This window comes from Mustela nigripes, chromosome 2 (assembly GCF_022355385.1).
Source record: "Mustela nigripes isolate SB6536 chromosome 2, MUSNIG.SB6536, whole genome shotgun sequence".
NCBI classification, from domain to species: Eukaryota; Metazoa; Chordata; class Mammalia; order Carnivora; family Mustelidae; genus Mustela; species Mustela nigripes.
Window position 1 is genome coordinate 144,346,917 of NC_081558.1, and position 19,582 is coordinate 144,366,498.

Genomic DNA, 19,582 nt, shown 5'->3' on the forward strand with positions numbered 1-19,582 from the left:
TGATATCTGAAAATCCGCTCTAAGTCAACTGCCTTCACTTCTCGTTGTTTTTTTTTTTTTTTAAAGATTTTATTTATTCATTTGAGAGAGAGACAGTGAGAGAGAGAGCATGAGCGAGGAGAAGGTCAGAGGAAGAAGCAGACTCCCCATGGAGCTGGGAGCCCGATGACCTGAGCCGAAGGCAGTTGTCCAACCAACTGAGCCACCCAGGCGTCCCTACTTCTCGTTTTTGTGTGATCTTCGACTCCCGACTGATAGAAACCCAATGGAATTGAATTTTAATTGGCATGAGAGACAAGGGGGAGAGTTTTGCCCTAACCTTTCTGAAGAAAGGCAAGCATAGTTTTTATATAAATTCCAAGGCCAGGTAAGGAAATCCTTTTACACATTAGACTGGAGTAAAGGAAATGAAAATAAGCTTTAGTATTTCTTTCCTATACTAAATGTGGGAAAAATTAGTTACTATTTTTTCCTTTTTTTTAAAAAGGGATTTTATTTATTTATTTGACAAAGAGAAAGAGAGAAAGATCTCAGGTAAGCAGAGACAAGGCAGAGAGAGGGGGGTGGGGAAGCAGGCTTCCTGCTGAGCAGAAAGCCTAATGTGGGGCTCGATTTCAGGACCTGGAGATCATGATCTGAGCCAAAGGCAGAGGCTTTAACCCACTGAGCCACCCAGGCGCCCCTATTTTTTCCTTCTAATTGTGCTCATATCTTGATTGTTGACAGTATGATTTTGCTACATTAAATCCAAGTTTATTGAATACTGCCATAGCCTTCGTACTGCGCCATCCACCAGAGTTCTAACAATTTAACATCTTCTCATTTGAAAAACACCAGGTTAATTTGAAATCATTTATCCAGTTAAAGCAGAACCCAAATGATTAATGTCTTAGAATTTTGCTGTTTGAAAATGTCAAATAAAAAGTCCTTTAGGCTTTGGTGAGTGCTGTGAAGTGTGTAAACCTGGCGATTCACAGACCTGTACCTGGGGATAAAAATAAATGTTTATAAAAAATTAAAAATTAAAAAAAAAAAGAAGAAAAAAAAATATATATATAAAAAGTCCTTTAGGCGCGCCTGGGTGGCTCCGTCAGTTGCGTGTCTGACTTTTGATTTCTGCTCGTGAGATTAAGCCCTGGGTCAGTCTCCACAATCAGCACGGTGTCTGCTTGACATTCTCTCTTCCTCTCCCTCTGCCCCTTCCCTGCTCTCTTTCCTTTCTCTCAAATAAATAAGTAGATTAAAAAAAAAAAAAGGCAGTCCTTTAATTTGGTGATTTTTCATTGGTGAGGGTGTTGTGAAGTCGTATAAGTAAGCCAGATGTGTGAAGGAAGAGCACGAGTATCTGAGTCAGAGAGACCTGACTAGGAATCCAGAGCATGTCACTCACAAGCCTTGTGACTTTAGCCTGCATACTTAACCCACCCGCGTGTCTGCATCCTCACCTGGAGACAGCTCCACACAGGAGAGCTGTAAAGTTCAATTACGACGTGGGAAGGACTGACACGTGTCTATTCTGCACACGATTTAATTGTCCTCTCCACCTTCCCCTAAATGTACAGAAACTGAATAACAGTTTTGTCATTCTCCCTAAAGGCATCTGGGATCCAGGGAAGCAAAAGAATGATAAAGAGAACCACCTGGTTGATCAGGTTCAAAATACAGAAGCAGACGGATTAGTTTTAATTTTTCATTTGTTTTTGGTTTTGTTTTCCTTTAATCTGTGGCTTTTCTTCTGAACTGAAGTGAATCCCTCTAGATCCCAGTGTCCTCTTTGGACTACCTCCTTCCATGGATTTCCACTCTGGCTATGCGATAGAATCACTTAGAGAACTTTCTGAAAGTGCAGATTCCTGTCTCTACCCCCAGAGATTCACTGTTTCCCCAGGGGTGAATCAGTGTGTGTGGTTTGAGAAACTCACAGGCCACTCTCCACTGAGACTCGGATGATTTTTGAGGCCCTCCACCATCTCATATGCCTGGCTTTATTACAAAACCCAAGGAAAAGATACTCAAACTAGAAAACATTCATTTTTGAGTGTTCATATTTGAGTGCTGGCTGTCACCGGCATGTTCTGGATGCCCTCAGCTCACCTACCCCTCAAGGGAGCAGGCCAGCCCTTCTGAGCAGCCAGACCCCCATTCTGAGCTTCAGACCATGGGGTTGGCATCCCAGCAGCTGCCTTGTTTGGACATGGCAATGAGACCTGGCTTGGTGAGAAGGTAACAGGACTGCTGTGAAACATTGAACTGCAACTACTACCAGACAGGGATGGGGAATCAGGGAGAAAGGTCGATGAGGGTGAAGGTAAACTGGTTCAATCTTGGGCCAAGAAGCTTATTTTTTTATTTAAAGATTTACTTATTTATTTATTTGACAGAGAGCTCACAAGGAGGCAGAGAGGCAGGCCAAGAGAGAGGAGGAAGCAGGCTCCCCGCTGAGCAGAGAGCCTGTGGGACTTGATCCCAGGACCCTGGGACCACGACCTGAGCCGAAGGCAGAGGCTTTAACCCACTGAGCCACCCAGGCACCCCAAGAAGCTTATTTTTAAACCAAGAATAAACCAAGAATTGAGACTGAATCAAAGATGGGGAGAAAGCCAGGAGATTGTAGCTACGATGGCTCAACACTGTTCCTTCTCTCCGCCTTTCTGTTGCGACAGTCATACACCCTGATTAAGTTTCAAATGAAGTACAGCTCCCAGCGTCTCTGCCTGGTCCTATGCTCACCTTTCCTTGAAGACGCTTGGGGGCAGAGATGGCTCCCAGCAACCCCTGTGTGCCCTGTTCCCCTCTCCCCTCCCTCAAATCCTCAGTCAGCGGGACATTCCGGGACTCCCCGAGCGCTGGGGGGGGGGGGGTCAGCCACACCCCTCACTCACATGCACAAACCACCACCGATGTGGGCAGCGGGCTAAACAGGACTGTTTATTCAGTCCCCACATATATGGGCATGCCCCAGCCTTGTCCAGGGTAACTCCCACCGTTCAGAATCCGAGGATGATGGGTATTTTGAACAGAGTAATATGTCAACTTGGGAACTGTAAGAGCCATATTCTTCCGTGTGAACTGTGAAAGAGAGAAATGAGTCCACATTAGGAGGAATGCAGTTAAGGATAGAAGAGGCAAAAAGAGGCAAGATGGAGACTGAAGACATTCTGGATTTCCTACAGAATTTGGTTCCCCCATCCATGTGTGCTATTACCCCATCTACATCTGTACCTTTTAGTTTATAATTAATTTCCCTTTGTTAATGTAGCTGGAACTAGCTTCTGCTACTTATACAGCTGGCCCTTGAAAACCAGGGTTTGAACTGCATAGATCCACTTAACTCAGACTGTGTTGATAAATACAGTACAGCTCTGTTAATGTATTTTCTCTTCCTTATGATTTTCTTAAGAACGTTTTCTTTTCTCTAGATTACTTTATTATAAGAATACAGTATAGAATACATATACCCAAAATATGTGTTAGTCTACTGTTTATGCTATCGGTAAGCTACTCCTTAACAGTAGGCTACTAGCATTTTGAAGAGTCAAAAGTAATATGTGAATTTTCAATTTCAGCACCCCAACCCCTATGTTGTTAAAGAGTCAACTATAATCAAAAACGCTCTAATGAGTATAGATACCATGTATGAATCATTATATTTTTCATGTTCAAACCAGTGAGGGACTAGTGCTTTCCCAATGAAGAGGACAAAACACATGTGGAAGAAAGCAACCAAGGGCAGGACGTCGGGGCTTAAATCTTCCTCTTAAACTCTCTCAACCACACAGAATCATAGACTATCGACATTAGTTCTTAAAAGTAACTCATTTCTACTGCCTCATATCATAGCTAGATGATATTGGGAAGATTTTTTAACCCTCGTGGATTGAACTATAATATAGCTATAAAGATTCGGGAGGGAACCATTCACTCTCTTGAGGTTTCTTCCAACACTAAAACCTCTGTGTCTATGGTACTTGATATTATCAAAAGGAATATCCCTTGGAATTATTCTTGTAGCCACATTCTACATATCAAATGGTCAGGAGAGCTCACCATAAGAAGGCATACCAGCTGCTCATGTGAATGACAGGTAAAACTAAACACTTTATTTTTTTTTTAAGATCTTATTTATTTATTTGACAGAGATCACAAGTAGGCAGAGAGGCAGGCAGAGAGAGAGAAGAGGAAGCAGGCTCCCTGCCAAACAGAGAGCCTGATGCAGGACTTGATCCCAGGACCCTGAGATCATGACCTGAGCCGAAGGCAGAGGCTTAACCTACTTAGCCACCCAGGCACCCCAAAACTAAACACTGTAAAACTTAAATGTAACGGGCACCTGGGTAACTCAGTTGGTTGGACATCTGCCTTTGGCTTGGGTCATGGTCCTGGGGTCCTGGGACTGGGTCCTGCATTGGACCCTCTGATCATTAAGGAATCTGTTTCTCCCTCTTTCTTCCCCCTGCTTATGATCTCTCTCAAATCAATAAATAAAATCTTACAAAAATTTTTTTAATGTAACAATTGCCAATTTTGCCTAACTTTCCATAAGACATTTGGCTTTGCTTCAAAGCAAATAACCTTAGAACAGAACATATTCAACTCCCCTATTTATTTGAATAAAATTTAGCACTTATTATTGAAAGGTGATAAAGATACACATCAGTGTATCGTGGTTTGATTGGTGCTGAATGGGGGTGTGTAAAAGGACAGCGTAGGAGTGATGAGCAGGTCTAGGAAGGAGACAGGCAGGGTGTGATAGAAGGTGTCATGGAAAAAGTGATGAGTTCAGCAGAGGGAACAAAGCTGGGTGGGGTAGACCATGGTGAGAAGGAAGAACAGGGCCTTTCTGGCAGTGGGACAGCATACCCAAAACATGGGGCTGAGAACCAGTGTCCTGTGGCAAAGTAAAGACCACTCTTTCCAAGGTATTCATTCATGCATTGAGGCTGATTTCAGAGGGAACAAGGGAGGTAAAAGTGAACTTTTAATAAAACTGTGGGAACTCCAGTATCTAAAAATCAATCACAAAAGACAACAAAGTGATCCAATACATACTGGAGTGATGGGATCCCAGAGAAGTAGCTATATCCTAAAGGGAGTAGAGACATTTTCCCCGGGACAGTGGGCTGATGAAAAGAGTAAGTAATAATAAGTAGCATTTATTGAGTGATCGCTAAATGCCAGGCGTTCCATGCTTTGTGCACATCAACTCACTTTGTGCATCAACTCTGTGATGTATGTTCTATTATTATCCTGTTTCAGGAGGCTGTCTCCCTCCCTCGCCTAGTCCCCTTTCCTCTACTTATCACTAATGCACAAGGTATTTTATTTATTTATTTATTTATTTATTTATTTTTAAAGATTTTATTTATTCATTTGACAGAGAGAGACACAGTGAGAGAGGGAACACAAGCAGGGGGAGTGGGAGAGGGAGAAGCAGTCTTCCCGCTGAGCAGGGAGCCCAATGTGGGGCTCGATCCCAGGACCCCGGGATCATGACCTGAGCTGAAGCCAGGTGCTTAACAACTGAGCCACCCAGGCGCCTCAGTATTTGATTTATTTAATATTATGTTGTATTTGTCTCTTGCTTTCTGATTGAACAAACACGCTTTAAGGGCGGGGACTTTTGTTTGTGTTGTTGACTGCTATGTATATACCCAGAACTTAGAAAACACAGTAGGAGCTCAAGAAATCTTGCTGGAAAAGAAGGAGAGCAACTGAGACACAGAAGGGTTAATAACTTGCCCCATGCAGTCCAGCAGTGGCAGGACCTGGGAGCAATGGTATGAGCAGCTAAGGAGGTTTTTAGTGAGGTTCACAAGGGAGCATAATAGGATTGAAGGTGGAGGGTTGGAGCATCAGCCCGGTAAGAAGAGGCTTAAGAATGCATCAGTTCATTTATTTATTCAGTTAGTTTTTCAACGAACATTTACTGACTCTCTACCATGTAGCAGGCATTGTTCCAAGCCTCAGGAAGCAAGGGTGGACAAGGCCAAAAGGATTCTCCACTCAGAGGAGGGAAGACAGACAACAGAAAAGGAAACAAGTGAATGAATATATGGCAACATTTCAGGGATGATAATAGAACAAATTGATGTGATGAAGAGTAGCTGGGGTAGGGGGCCTCCCACTATTAGATGGGGTCTTTGGCCTCTTTGAGCAGATGTATGAGCAGAACCCTGCAGCAGGAAGCTCTGAGAGAAGATAATGCTTAGAACAAAGATGATGGGAGTGGGGGAAGCAGAAGTTGGGGCAGGATTGGGGATGGGGTTTGGAGAATGGGATGGAGCCCAGAAAGTGTCCATGGAGATCACAGCTCTGCCCAGGAGGCTGAGCGTTCACAGCCAGGAGAAAGGCATGTAGGGCAAAGTCTGCCTAGGATGAGAGCCAAGGGGTTAAACAATTGTCCTAAAAAACGTATCTGGTCTTAAACCAGGAACCTAACCCAAAAAGGACCGTGATTTGGGGCAGAATCAGAAGGTACTATGTAGAATGATAGGAGTCTGGGCACGGTGGACCATGTTACAAGTGAATTTGGTCAGCTCAAGCCTGAAAGGGACTTATGCGGATGTGTAATGTGTCCCCCACGATTCACGCACACTCTGTATGTCTGCCCGGAGCAGAGGAACCACTGGAGATGGGAGTGGCCTCAAGGAACATCACTACACAGGATATTTACCTGGCCCGTGGACCAGGCCGGTGATCCCCAACCTGAGCGAAACACAAGACTCATTTGGAATGTTTGTAAGAAAATTCAGATGATGGGGTCTCGTCCCCCATGATTCGTATTTACTATGTTGAGAGCGGAGTGAGTGTCTGCACCTGTGATGCAGATGGTCTCCAGACAGGGCCCACCTGGCGAAGTGTGCAAGTGAATCACTAACGGGCTTCAGGGAACCCCGGGAACCCCTGAAATGGAATGAACCATGTGTGCTTGCATACCAGTATATTTTTGGGTTGGGGGGAGAGGGTCCGTCTCCTCACAAGAGTCTCAAAACCTCAAGAACAGCTGATCTAGTCCTGCCCCGTGTCATATAGAGTAGAAAACAGGGTCCCACGAATGTGATGACTTGCTTGATCCCCCAGACAGAAAAACAGCAGAGGTGGGCTGTCACTCCACACTTTTTGCCTGCCCCTCACTCTCTCCTTCACACCCTGCTGACCGTAGGGGTGAGGGGGAAGGGGGAAGGCGATTAAGCATACAGGAGCGAAGTTGTGACAGGGTTGCTCACCCCATTTTGGCCCCAGGTGGGAGATATCAGCAGAGTGGAGGTTTGCAATGATGATGCCTTAACACAGGGCCCAGGCACTCACCTGGACACCACCCCAGGCGCTGATACCGTGGACTCTTCGCTCCATGAGGACCTAAAGCCAGGACAGAAGGTACGTAGTGGTAACGGAGTGACGTTTCTTGTGAAAATCTGTCTTCCTACACCTGAGCAGGCTGGTGGCTCCGGCCTTCCCTGCCTGCGCTTTCTTTTCATATCCACCTCTTTTCTCAGGCCAGTCTGGATCATGGCCCCACCTTTGTTAGTATCTTCCTCCCAGTCCCGATTCTGTGACTAACCCCAGCGAGCCTCCTCACATTTGGAACGTGTCCTGCCCCCCAGTTTTGGCCCAAATCCTTCAGCCTCTGGCCGCAGCAGCCTGAGCTCCCAGATTCACCTGCCTTGCTCACCTTCCTCTTCCGAACTAACAACACCCCATCTTGGCCTTTTGCCTCTTCACTCCCTCTTCTGTCCCGGGGACAGGGCCCCTCTAGTCCTGGCCCCACCTGTCACCCCGTCCTCCTCCAGCCCATCTGGCTCGCACAACCTGCTATTCAAGGGCTGAACTTCTTTGGAGTCTGAGCCCTCCTTCTGCAAGGATGCAAGACAGCTGCGTAAGAAAGTCAGCGGAACACCCTTCCTCCGCCTTCATCTGCGAGCCTGCAACAGCAGGCTCAGGGCCTAGCTGGTGGACCACAGGGAGACCCTGAGTCCTGACCAACAACTGTGCGTCCCATTCTTTCCAGTTTCTCTCTGTCTAGCCCCTCACCCCCGTTCCACTTGCAAGTCCCTCTCTCTTCTGTTCCTTTCTCTTTTTCTTTCCTTTCTTTCTTTTTTTAAAATTTCTTTTTCTTTTTAACCTTTCCCCATGCTTTAGGCCTCCCTTGGCCCTTCCTGGGATCTCTTTGCCTGATAGCAATCCTCAGGAATAAAAAGGTGCCCGAGCCCTTTGTGTGGACAAATGCCACCTTTGTTTTGGTGCCAGATTTGTGTTAGAGGCAGCTCTCAGGGAAAGCTGGACAGTTGGAGCCATCCTGCAGAGCACGCAGTAGGCAGAGAAAAGAAGATGGCTCGGGAATGTTCCCAACAGCCTCCTCAAATTTGTGGGGTAATGGCTGGTGGGCCCTTCATCGTTCACAGACAAGGAGACAAGCTCGGGGCTCAGGACAGCCCCAGGTCTGGAATTAAGCCAGGGTAAAAGTGGAAGTGGACACGGAGCCGTCCAACTGGAAGCTGTCCAGAGAGCTGTGTGGGGCAGGATTCCAGCTCGCTGCCTCGCAAAGCCTCCACTGGCTCGGTCAGCTGTGGGCACTCGACAGTTACTGGAAAGTCGTATCAGACTCCCCTGTCAGCTCTTTGTCCTGTGAAGGAATAGCATGTCTTGGTGAAGATTAATCATTTTCTTCCTTGCCTATGACTGAGGCTGTTTCTCACGTCCTACCCTGGTTTCGCTTGTCTCAAGGATTTCATCGGAAGGGCGGGACATTCCCTCTGCCTTCCCCCCCTCCCAACCCCAACGGGAGCCTGTGATCAGGACCAATGAAAGCAAAGTACCTCACCCACTCAGTGACTAAGAACTCAGAGTATTTAAGAGGTTCAGGAATGGGCTGAGAACTGCTTCTGCTTTCTCCCCAGACAGGCACACTCTCCTCTGACTCGGGCCCTCGCTGAGCTGCAGAGGGAAGGGGGAAAGCCTCCCAGACTCTCTGTCACCATGTGCTACGGCAGATGTGCACGATGCATTGGACATTCCCTGGTGTGGCTGGCCATCCTCTGCATTGTGGCCAATATCTTGCTTTACTTTCCCAATGGGGAAACAAAATATGTCTCTGAAAACCATCTCAGCCGCTTCGTGTGGTTCTTTTCCGGCATCGTGGGAGGGGGCTTGCTGGTAAGTTGTTCAGAATTATTAGAAGCTTAAACTATTCTCTTCTGTTAATGAGGGGTTCTCATGGAAATGTTTCTACAGTGCCTCCTTCCAAATCCAGTTATTTCTGTTTGTTCTCCTTTGGAAAGCAGATCACACAAAGTTGAGATAGGTCTGGTGTATTAATTTTGTTAGACGGTTTACAAAATCCTCTTTCAACTAACAGTGGACTACCTTTTTGCTATTCTCTCTTACTTTACAGTTACAAAACAGATATTAGCTTTTAAATTAGATCTGAGACACTATAGAGTTTCTAGTACTGGAGGGTTGGGCATTTAATGTTTACTCTGGGGAGCCAGGAGGACGCCGCTGGTTCTCTGTCTAAATCAACAGTTTTGTATCCAAATTCTCTGCTGTTTATTTTCAGGCATCTATTGCAGAAAAAAAAAATCACAAGTTATGAGTGTATTGCTATTCAGAACTATAAGTTTTCTCCTTTATGTAATCCTGGGTGTGGTGTCTAAGAAAAATCCTACAGTTAGCAGCAGATCAGGGTCTGATGCTCACAGTGGAATGTGTTGTTTCTTCCAAGGTTTGTTTTTAATTGAAGTGAGAGGAATTTGCCTGCCAGCCTGGGAGCTGAAAGTATTAACTTCAACCACAGCATGGAAAGAATGTGGACAAACTCGAGTTTGCCACTTTAAATGCTAGGATTGAGAATTCTAGAAAGACATTTTATGGAATCGCTAGTACCACAGAGAATATTTTTCTTAGCCAGGAAAAGACATTATGACATTTAAATTGAATACATTATTATGAAGCTTTATTATCATGTTCACATAATAATTTGTCCTTCATGCAACATCGCACCTGTTTAAGCTTCTTTTGATCCCAAACTCAGAGTACTTCATACTTTATTTAAAGAGCTTTATTGTGAAGCAACAATCGTAAAATTTATGAAAAATTTCAGTTATTCTATGAAAGACTGTTAGTATCATCTATATTTTGCAAGGGGGGGGGGGGGGGGATCAGATTTGAAGACAGAGTTTAAGAGTTTCATCCAGAGCTGAGGGATGGTGCTAGGAACTCTTGTAGAAGAAACTCTTCCACAGGTTACTCCTTAAGCCCTCCCGACCTGCACGCTCACCCTAAAGACATATTACATGTGTCAAACAAGCAGGCACTCCACTTAGAGGGCTTTTGTGCTCCTTCTGGTTTTACATTCTTGGAGAGCCACGGGCAAGAAAACCCAAAGCCATCCACCACTGTCAGAAAGAAATATATTCTAGCAAAAGATGCTTAGCCGGACCCTTATGACAGGCTTCGATTTGGGGGGGAAGGTGGTGACTTTGGTTTCCCTGTTTTCGAACCAGATGTTCCTGCCAGCATTTATGTTCATCGGGCTGGAAAAGGACGACTGCTGGGGCTTCTGTAGCCACGAAAACTGCGGCAAGAGATGCACGGTAGGTGCTCCAGCTCCCAGGGTGGAAACGGGAGGCGGCCGGGGCCTCGCCGGCTCACTTCCTCCCTTTCTGCTCTCGCCAGATATTTTCTTCTGTCCTGGCTGCTGCGATCGGAGTCGCGGGATCCGGCTACTGCGTCATTGTGGCTGCCCTGGGCTTGGCGGAAGGACCACTATGTCTTAATTCTTCGGGCCAGTGGAACTACACCTTTGCCAACACTGATGGACAGTGAGTAATGGTTTCCTGTCGGGCCATGCATTCTCACCGCCGCCTGGTACAGTGGCAAACCCAGCAGGTTAGACGGGCAGCGGGCAGCCGAGCGTCTGTCTGCTCCATCAGGTGTCTTCGCCGGGACTCAGGCACCAGGCGGCGGTGTCAGAGCGTGGACCCCCGACCCGGAGAGGCTCTCCGTGCTTTTTAATGGATTCCCTGATTCAGCCCTCATCATAGATTTAAGGATAAATTTAATAGAGGTGTGTTGACTTCCACTATTGCTTCCATTTTACAGATGAGGAAAAGGAGGCATAGAGAGTTGCAGGAACTTATTCAGAGTCACGTTGATGGGAAGGACATGGACAGTCAGGATTTGAACCCAGGCAGCGTGGCTATAGAGTTTGTGCTCATACAGTGTGTCCACTATATCAGAATGATTAGCTGATTTTACTGTTTTATAAGAAAATATTATGGAATCATTACGTAATATGGATGGAAAGCCTATGAATTTAACCAAAGTCCAGGGTAGATCATAGAACTCCCGTACACACACTCATGTAGAACACAATAACTACATACAACAAACTCTTTATTTAAATTTATTGAAATCAGCCCATAGGAGACAGGTCTGATACACGACTTTAACATCAGGATAATTTAAGGCCTTTTATTTTATGTTGATGCTTCTTTCTTATCCATTATTGAGGAAAGATCAGAAATAGCTGATAGAAACTGAGGTACATGATGACGAATGAATGGCATCCTTCTTTGAATTTTGAAAAGCTTAGTTGTGAGATTCATGAGTGAAAATAATATGAATAATGAATTTCGATTGCCTTTCTATCATCAAGACTGTTTATCCCCTACGAATTGTGTAGCATATAGGGAGTTCATAAATCATGGATGTGGAATTCCACGGACCTGGATTCCGTTCTAGTTCTGCATTTCTCCCTCAGCAACCAGGATAAAGTGGACTGAGCTCTGTGCTTTTCTGTTACTTCATTTGTCAAATAAAACCAGGGGCAGTTGTCAGGAGGATTAATGAGATAATAAACATAAAGTATTTGTCACAGAAACTGACAAACTATCTCCTAACTTACAATGAATACAGCCAAGGTAGCCTTGGAAGAAACAGTAGCACTTAGAGGGGTTTGAAATTTCGGTGGTCAAAATGGTTATTGATCATGATTCAACTTTGTTCAGAACCTACTGAATGTACTAGTAGAAATTGGTTATTCACGTATGCACAGGCATACAAACTACTGTACAAACCCACCTGTAAAAGTGATCATGATGAATGTCGCTGGAATGCAAGGGGAAGGGCAAGTATCACTAAACATTTCTACAGCTGTTTGAGCGTATGCCCCTCCCCTGGCCCACCCCAGCTTCTGTAAAAAAAACCTTCTGCTTCTATATCATTCTTTCCTTCAACCTGTCCAAGGAGATCAGTATGGGAAATAACTAATGGTCACAAGCCGGTGATTAATTGCTCAATAGGCAAGTGGGGCTGAAGAATTTTTTTAACGTTGTGTCCTAAAATGACAAATTCTTTTCTCCACTGATAGGCAGAAAGACAGGGTCATAAGGACAGAATTCTTTTTTTAAATCAACAAGTTGAATTTCTGATTGGCTCAATGAGCCTTTCAAAGTTAGGTCTCTAGTTCCAAGTCCCTTTGTTCTGCTGTTTTAGAAAAACTGATAAGAAAAGAGTTTTATACCAGACCTCTTTGTGGAATTAAGTCAATTGCAGATTTTCCCACATGATTGAATTCTATTTCATTAAGGATCCACATGCTTTATGATGTAGCAAAGGCTGAGATTCTAAGAGAATAATCAGAGATTGAAGTTTTTCAAACTGTAAGAATATTTTTTTAGGTATTTAGAAAATCTCCTAAGTCACGTATATATGTATATGACTTATGTGTGTGTGTATAGTCAGTCATACGTGATTTCAGCATGGTGTGCTACTATTTCTCAAAGTGACTTCAGTTTGTTTATCATTCAATTACTTTTATTTTTTTTTAAAGATTGTATTTATTTATTTGACAGAGAGAGAGAGATCACAAGTAGGCAGAGAGGCAGGCAGAAGGAGAGAGGTGGAAGCAGGCTCCCTGCTGAGCAAAGAGCCAGATGCGGGGATCTATCCCAGGACCCTGAGACTATGACCTGAGCAATAGGCAGAGGCTTAACCCACTGAGCCACCCAGGCGCCCCTCAATTACTTTTAAAAGTGTTGAGTACCTACTATGTGCCAGATACTGGTCTAGGGATGCCAAAGATGAAAGTTCTGCTTCCTATTTTCATGGAGCTCAGACCTGTGGAATAGTTATATAAGCAGGTACTCTCCTGGGTTAGGTTATGTGCCCTTCCTCAAACTTGGTTCACCTGATCAGTATACCTGTCACAATGCGATTGCGTCTTGTCTCCACTCTTAGAGTCTCTGCATTTCCAAGGCAAAGCCCATGCCATGTTCACCATTATACCTCCAGTCCGGGCTTAGTGTTGAACTCCAGTGAATGCCCAATAATATTTGCTGAATTTTATGTTTCTCATTGCAACATGACCTGGGCTAAATTCCTCACTTTGTGAAATGACTTGGACTAGAAAAATTTGATACAGGTCAATGAATTAATTCATTTCTTTTTTCTCTGAACGAAAAAGCACCACACAGAAAGTAGCTTATGAGGCATCCCATTAGGTGTGGTCATAGGACAGAAGTTTCTTTTTTTCATCCGCAGGTACCTTCTGGATACCTCCTCATGGTCCCAGTGCGCTGAACCCACACATGTTGTTGAATGGAATATCACTCTGTTTTCTATCCTTTTGGCCCTCGGTGGAATTGAATTCATCTTGTGTCTCATTCAAATAATAAACGGAGTGATGGGAGGAATATGTGGTTATCACTGCTCTCGCCAACAGGTAAGAAACTGTGTGGAAATGTCACAGCCTGGTCCTGAGGTATTCAATGACTAAAATATGCCATTGTTTTCATCAGAAAGAAAAAAAGGCAAAATTAAAAGCTGCTCAACTTACCAGCATTTGTCCTTACACCATCTTTGTGGCAAAAGCATTTACAGCATATGGTTTTGCTCTGGGGAATAAGCTTCCTTGAGTGTCATAGTCCCTGGGTTATCTTGGTTTTTTGTAGTTGGCTCCGTGTATATAAAAAAATGCTGTCCATAAACGAAGTGTTCCTTCAAGAGCAAACTCAACACCCCTTTCACGGGCTCCAGCCAAAGAGACACAACTGCGTTTGCTTTCATGTTCCCAACTAGCGTACACAAATAGTAGTCAACGTTCCTTGCACTAGGCACTCAGCTACACTCACATTTCAGATGCCACTATGAGTCGGAGATTAAGCAATATGTCTACAGTCCCCTAGTCAGGAAGGAGCAGGCTTTGGACCCTAGGTCATCTTATGCCTCAACCCCTGCTCTCAGCCTATACGCAATACTTGCTGTTCCGTTGAATCTCTTACAATTCCTTCCTAAAAAGGCATCACAAAAATGCCGCAACAGCTAAGCACAGAGAATCACTAGTAACCTTTGAATAGCTGCTTGGCAAAAGCCTTTCACGGTGAAAGAAAACCAGGAAGCACTTGTTTCCCGAGGAAATGATTTCAGAGAGAAGTATGCATTTGTTAGTAGCAGGGAAAGTTCTTGTTTCTATATCTTCTGAAAAAATAAACCTCATGTATTAATGAATTGATGGAAGTCCAGCTTGTTTGTTTTATGCATTATTCTGTAAAATGGAATTAGGTCAACAGAAACTTAATTTCTATTTTCCTAATCATTTACTCCCCTGGTTCAAGGTCTCTTTCTCTTAAAATAAGACAAAACCTAATGAAAACCGAAAGCCCACTGCTACCATGAAAAACCTTGCTGTAAATAAGTGGAAACTTTCTAAAATTTTTGAGGGGAACTTAAAATAAAAATTTAGTTTTCCTTATCAGGCGAGTACAGCAAGATTAAAAATTTCCTTTGGGAGCTTGCCATATTTCCAAGAAAACAACACAGTGGGAAACTTTCAGTGTGGAGTTGTTTCCAGGCAATATGGTTGGGGAGAGGCAGAGAAGAATCCTCTCAGAATTACTTTAATGTAACCTATCTTTAACCTTGAATTTCATACAAGGCAGAGTTTAAATTAGATGAGGCCCCACTGGACATCAGCCCTTGTGCATTTTTGGAAAGAGGCATAATATGTCAGTGACCACAGCTGCTGCCAGTGGTTTGTCAGAGTGACCCTCCTCTCTGAGCTGGGGGGTGGGGTGGGGAGAATGGTGGGGAGAGGGAGTGTGGGGGGGTGAGCAAATAGTCCTACTGGGTTTCCCATCCGAAATTCACAGTAGGGATGTCTTCTTCCCAGAAATGCCAGTGCAGATCTGCTACCTTTATTCCTCAAACAAAAGACACTTTCAAAGGGCAAGGTTTTTTAGTGTAGATGAGTCAAGTTTGTAACTTGGTAGCATTGAATCGGGAAAGTTACCTCCATTGAGCCCACTCCTGGGTGAAACTCCCGTGGCATTATCTCTAAAATCCCTAAGATTAAAAACCTACCCCAAACACATTAAGAGCCAACTCAACACCAGTAAGCTGCGTTTTCATAGTTTTTTCCTACAGCTTTTCCTCAGAGAGGACAATGGGTGTCCTTTGTTTAGGAAACATTTCATGAGCATTGTCTAGGCTCTCAGCTGAAGTTGACATCAGCCTGCTTTATGTCTGCTTCAAACAGGAAATTTTAGGACGAAAATGGCATCATCGTCTGTTCAGCCTGTTGGTGACCTAATACCTATCTCATTTTCTTTATTTACAGCGATATGACTGCTAAAAGAACCAGCCCAAGACAGAACCACAACCTTCCTCTATTTCATTGTAATTTATATATTCTACTTGTATTAATTTGTAAAACTTTGTACCGCTGTATCATACTTTACATATTCTACTTTTATAAATGTGTATAAAGACTGGCATCTTCATGTGATGTCAAGCGTAGCAAACAAACCTTTTTTTTAGGACTGTGAAAACAAATGAGGTCATTTATTGACTGAATGACGGTCGGTCCTCAGCGTAGCTGAGATGAACTCTGGCCTGAGTAATGTTTTTGAAAGCATTATAAGGATAAATATCATTTTTCCATTTCTATTGTATGTGCATTTCCATTTCTATTGTATGTGCATGGAAGATGTCAAGTTACTTTTTTTTTTAAGACCATGAAGGAGAAAATCCAACAACTTGAAAAGATGTGTTTTTTTTTTTTCACTGTTTATATGGTGTTTCCCATTCATATGCCTGCCAATCTCTGACAAGAGGCCTTTATGAACTGTTCTGAGTTTTGCGAGAGACAGATACTTGCCCAGAGCAGGACGGCTGGTTGAAAGTGCCCGAGCTAGAGGAAGGGCTCAACACCAGCAATGTTGTCAGGAGTCCTGCCAGATCTTACCTTTCTCTGACACGTGGAAAACGTTTTGTCCTTCAAAGACAAGTGTCAAGGATCACATCTTGAAAAAGAAAAAGGCCTGGAGACTCGGACAAGAAAAAATGGGAAACGGAATAAAACAGTTAATCAACATCATGGGAAAATGGGGGAGAAGGAGGAAGGGCAGGAGGACCGTGAGGAAATAACCCCAAAACTTGATGGTTGAAATCCAACAAAATAAAGTATCCACTACCATGTTTAATTTCATTGTCCTTTATTTAAAGTTCCTCCATTTTTCTCCCTATTTTTCCTCCCCAGCCTGTGGGTAGTGCAGCCCCTATGGCTGGGGGCTTTGTGGCTTCTGGGTGTTTTATCCCACTTTCTCTGCCTCATCCTCGCCCTCCTCATCTACCTTTCTCTGCCATCCACTCATTGCTGTTGTTCTGCATCACTTGGGGTTGAGGTCATTACACCGCGTCATTACACTGCATATGTAACTTTCCTTTCTACTGGATGCTCCAGGCGTCAGGCCCCAGTGGAGGCTCACAGACATTTTCTCCCTTGCTAGTTTATTTCAATTGTACAGTTACCTTGACAGCCAACTCCATCACCCTAACATCTATAGAGGGGGAGACAGAGATCACATTGTTCCAGCAGTAGCCTAATGAGTTGGTCTTGAACTCTGATCTGAGTCTTGAACAACTGTGCTTTTAAAGCAGGATTCCCATTGAAATGAAATGATATTTTGAGAAACCTGCAACAATTTGAATGTGATAAAAAAATATGTAATTTTGTCTCATTCATCAAACCATGATCACTACTGTGAGCTATTGCATATAGTCAGATCAGAGGAAATAGTACGTTTTCATTACAGGTTTAAAAACACTGACATTTTGGGGCGCCTGGGTGGCTCAGTGGGTTAAGCTGCTGCCTTCGGCTCAGGTCATGATCTCAGGGTCCTGGGATCGAGTCCCGCATCAGGCTCTCTGCTCAGCAGGGAGCCTGCTTCCTTCTCTCTCTCTCTGCCTGCCTCTCAGTGTACTTGTAATTTCTCTCTGTCAAATAAATAAATAAAATCTTTAAAAAAAAAAAAAACACTGACATTTTTTTCTCACTGGAGTTTAACACCCTTCTACTAGATATCTATACATGGGCCTCTTGGGAATTCTTGGGCACCAGATTAGAACTCCTGAAATAGAAAATCCAAAGAAGAGGTATAATGATTAGTACTAATGATTGCCCCACACCCAAATCTATCCTCAAAGGCAACAGCAATAATAATGATTAATCACGGGGTGCCTGGGTGGCTCAGTAGGTTAAGCCTCTGCCTTCGGCTCAGGTCATGATCTCAGGGTACTGGAATCAAGCCCCGCATCAGGCTATCTGCTCAGCAGGGATCCTGCTTCCTCCTCTCTCTGCCTGCTGCTCTGCCTATTTATGATCTCTCTCTCTCTCTGTGTGTCAAATAAATAAATAAAATCTTAAAAAAAATTTATGATTAATCCTGATAGTAGTAACAGCAACCATTTGTTGGGGTTCTTCCGATTATCAATTATTGTAGTTAATTTTTTTTTAAGATTTTATTTATTTATTTGAGATAGAATGAGAGAGAGCACACAAGCAGGGGAAGCAGCAGGCAGAAGGAGAAGCAGACTCTCTGCCAAGCTGGGAGCCTGATATGGGGCACTATTCCAGGACTCCGGGATCATGACCTGAGCTGAAGGCAGACGCTTAACCAACTGAGCCTCTCAGGAATCCCTGTTGTTAAGTTTCTATATATTTATTTCACTGTAATCTCTCAGTATGCCCTAGGAAGTGGTGTTTGTCTCCACCGTACACAGTTCAAGCTCGGAGAGGTGGAGTAATATGCCCTAGGCCTATCTTTAACAAATGTAAAAACTATGGTATGAATCCAGGTCCGTCTAACATGAAAACCCACGTTTTTCTGGCTCCTCTCCTTGGCCTCCTGTACCTCTTTGGCTACCCCTGTCTGCCCAGGTGCTCGATCGAGTCTTGTCTCCTCTAACCGACTCAGCCCGTCCACCCACCTGAGGGGGCCTTGAACAGGTCCCTGGGACTCTCGGCCATCCCATCCCACTGCTGAAATTTGAATGACTCAAAGTTTCCCCTAGTTTGTAAACTCTCTAGTAGCAGTCATTGGTATTGGCCAGAGGAAACGGCCGAAACAAATTACCTTCTATCCTAGCTTACTTATATTTATAGCCCACACTCTGAGTCTATAATATTCCAGACCCTTAATTTGACTGGAAATTCCCTCAGAGATTGTACAGAAACAGCTTATTATCACCTGGCAACATAAAAACAGTAAGATTCCTGTAGACTCTGAGTCACCTGAGTAGCACACATGGCCTGAAGGTTAGCTAGTTCCCTCTGAGTATCCATTCACCATAGTTACCAAATTTATAAATAACTACCTAAATACATGGAATCTCCCCGATTAAAGTCTGAGGAAATTGATAGAGTGTTACCTTCGCTACAATTTGTTTCTTGTAGGTGTGTGAGATCTTTCTATGTTTCCTCTGACACTTATTTATAGTGGGAACAGGTATGCGATGTTACAACTTTTCAGAAAAGCAACTCTCTATAAGGTTTGCATATCTTTTTTAGCCCTGTGTGTGTGTGTGTGTGTTTAAAACTTTCAAAGTGCCAAAGACAGCAGAGAACTTTCGTGCTCTAGCACTGGGGAGAAAGGATTGGGTTATAAAGTTTCCTGCTTTCACAGGATTATTCCAGGATTTCTGTGCCAGGGTGGTGACCTCATATGCCATCACAGCACTGGGGGCAGGTCTATCTACGGCAACAAAGTTGATGTTGAGGATTTCATCCTGAAGCACAAGGGTCTGGGCATCTTGTTGGTGGCGAATGCTGGACCCAACCCAAACAGTTCCCGGTTTCTCATCTGCACAGCCAAGACAGAGTGGTTGGCTGGTTGGCATGCAGTCTTTGGCAAAGTGAGAAAGGGCATGAATATTGGGAAGCATGGATGGGTTTGGGTCCAGGAATGGCAAAACCAGTGAGAAGATCACCACTTCTGACTGTCGGCAAACCTAATACATTTGACTTGTGTGCTATCTTAACTAACAGACTATTCCTTCTGTAGCTCAGGAGAGCACCCCTTCACCCCAGTTGCTCAAAATAGCCTATAATCTTGGTGCTCTCACTGCAGGTCTATGGTTCTGTATTTTCCTTTTTCCCCTCTAATAGCTAGATTGTAGAGTTAAATTCACGATTATAAAGTAAAAACTAAACAAACAAACAAACCAAGGATGTTCAGTTTCCAGGAATAATTTTGGGAGTGGTGTTTATAGCCAGAAAAATAACAAGGGCTTCAAAGTCCAACAA

At 44.0% G+C, this 19,582-nt stretch overlaps 1 protein-coding gene and 1 pseudogene across 2 annotated transcripts; both read left to right on the forward strand.

Moving 5' to 3' along the window:
• Positions 1–8,858: 8,858 nt before the first annotated feature.
• On the forward strand, positions 8,859–16,481 carry TM4SF1 (transmembrane 4 L six family member 1). Of its 2 annotated transcripts, none has more exons than XM_059391758.1 (5): positions 8,859–9,153; positions 10,503–10,592; positions 10,675–10,820; positions 13,543–13,743; positions 15,617–16,481. In XM_059391758.1, exons 1-5 carry the CDS (start codon positions 8,977–8,979, stop codon positions 15,762–15,764), a joined length of 762 nt encoding a protein of 253 aa, XP_059247741.1. In that variant the 5' UTR covers positions 8,859–8,976; the 3' UTR covers positions 15,765–16,481. The 2 variants fall into 2 exon arrangements, with proteins under 2 accessions (XP_059247741.1, XP_059247740.1); XM_059391757.1 differs by having other exon boundaries at positions 8,862–9,153; positions 13,543–13,723.
• LOC132010548 (peptidyl-prolyl cis-trans isomerase A-like) lies at positions 16,383–19,291 on the forward strand (annotated as a pseudogene).
• The last annotated feature ends 291 nt before the right edge of the window (positions 19,292–19,582 follow it).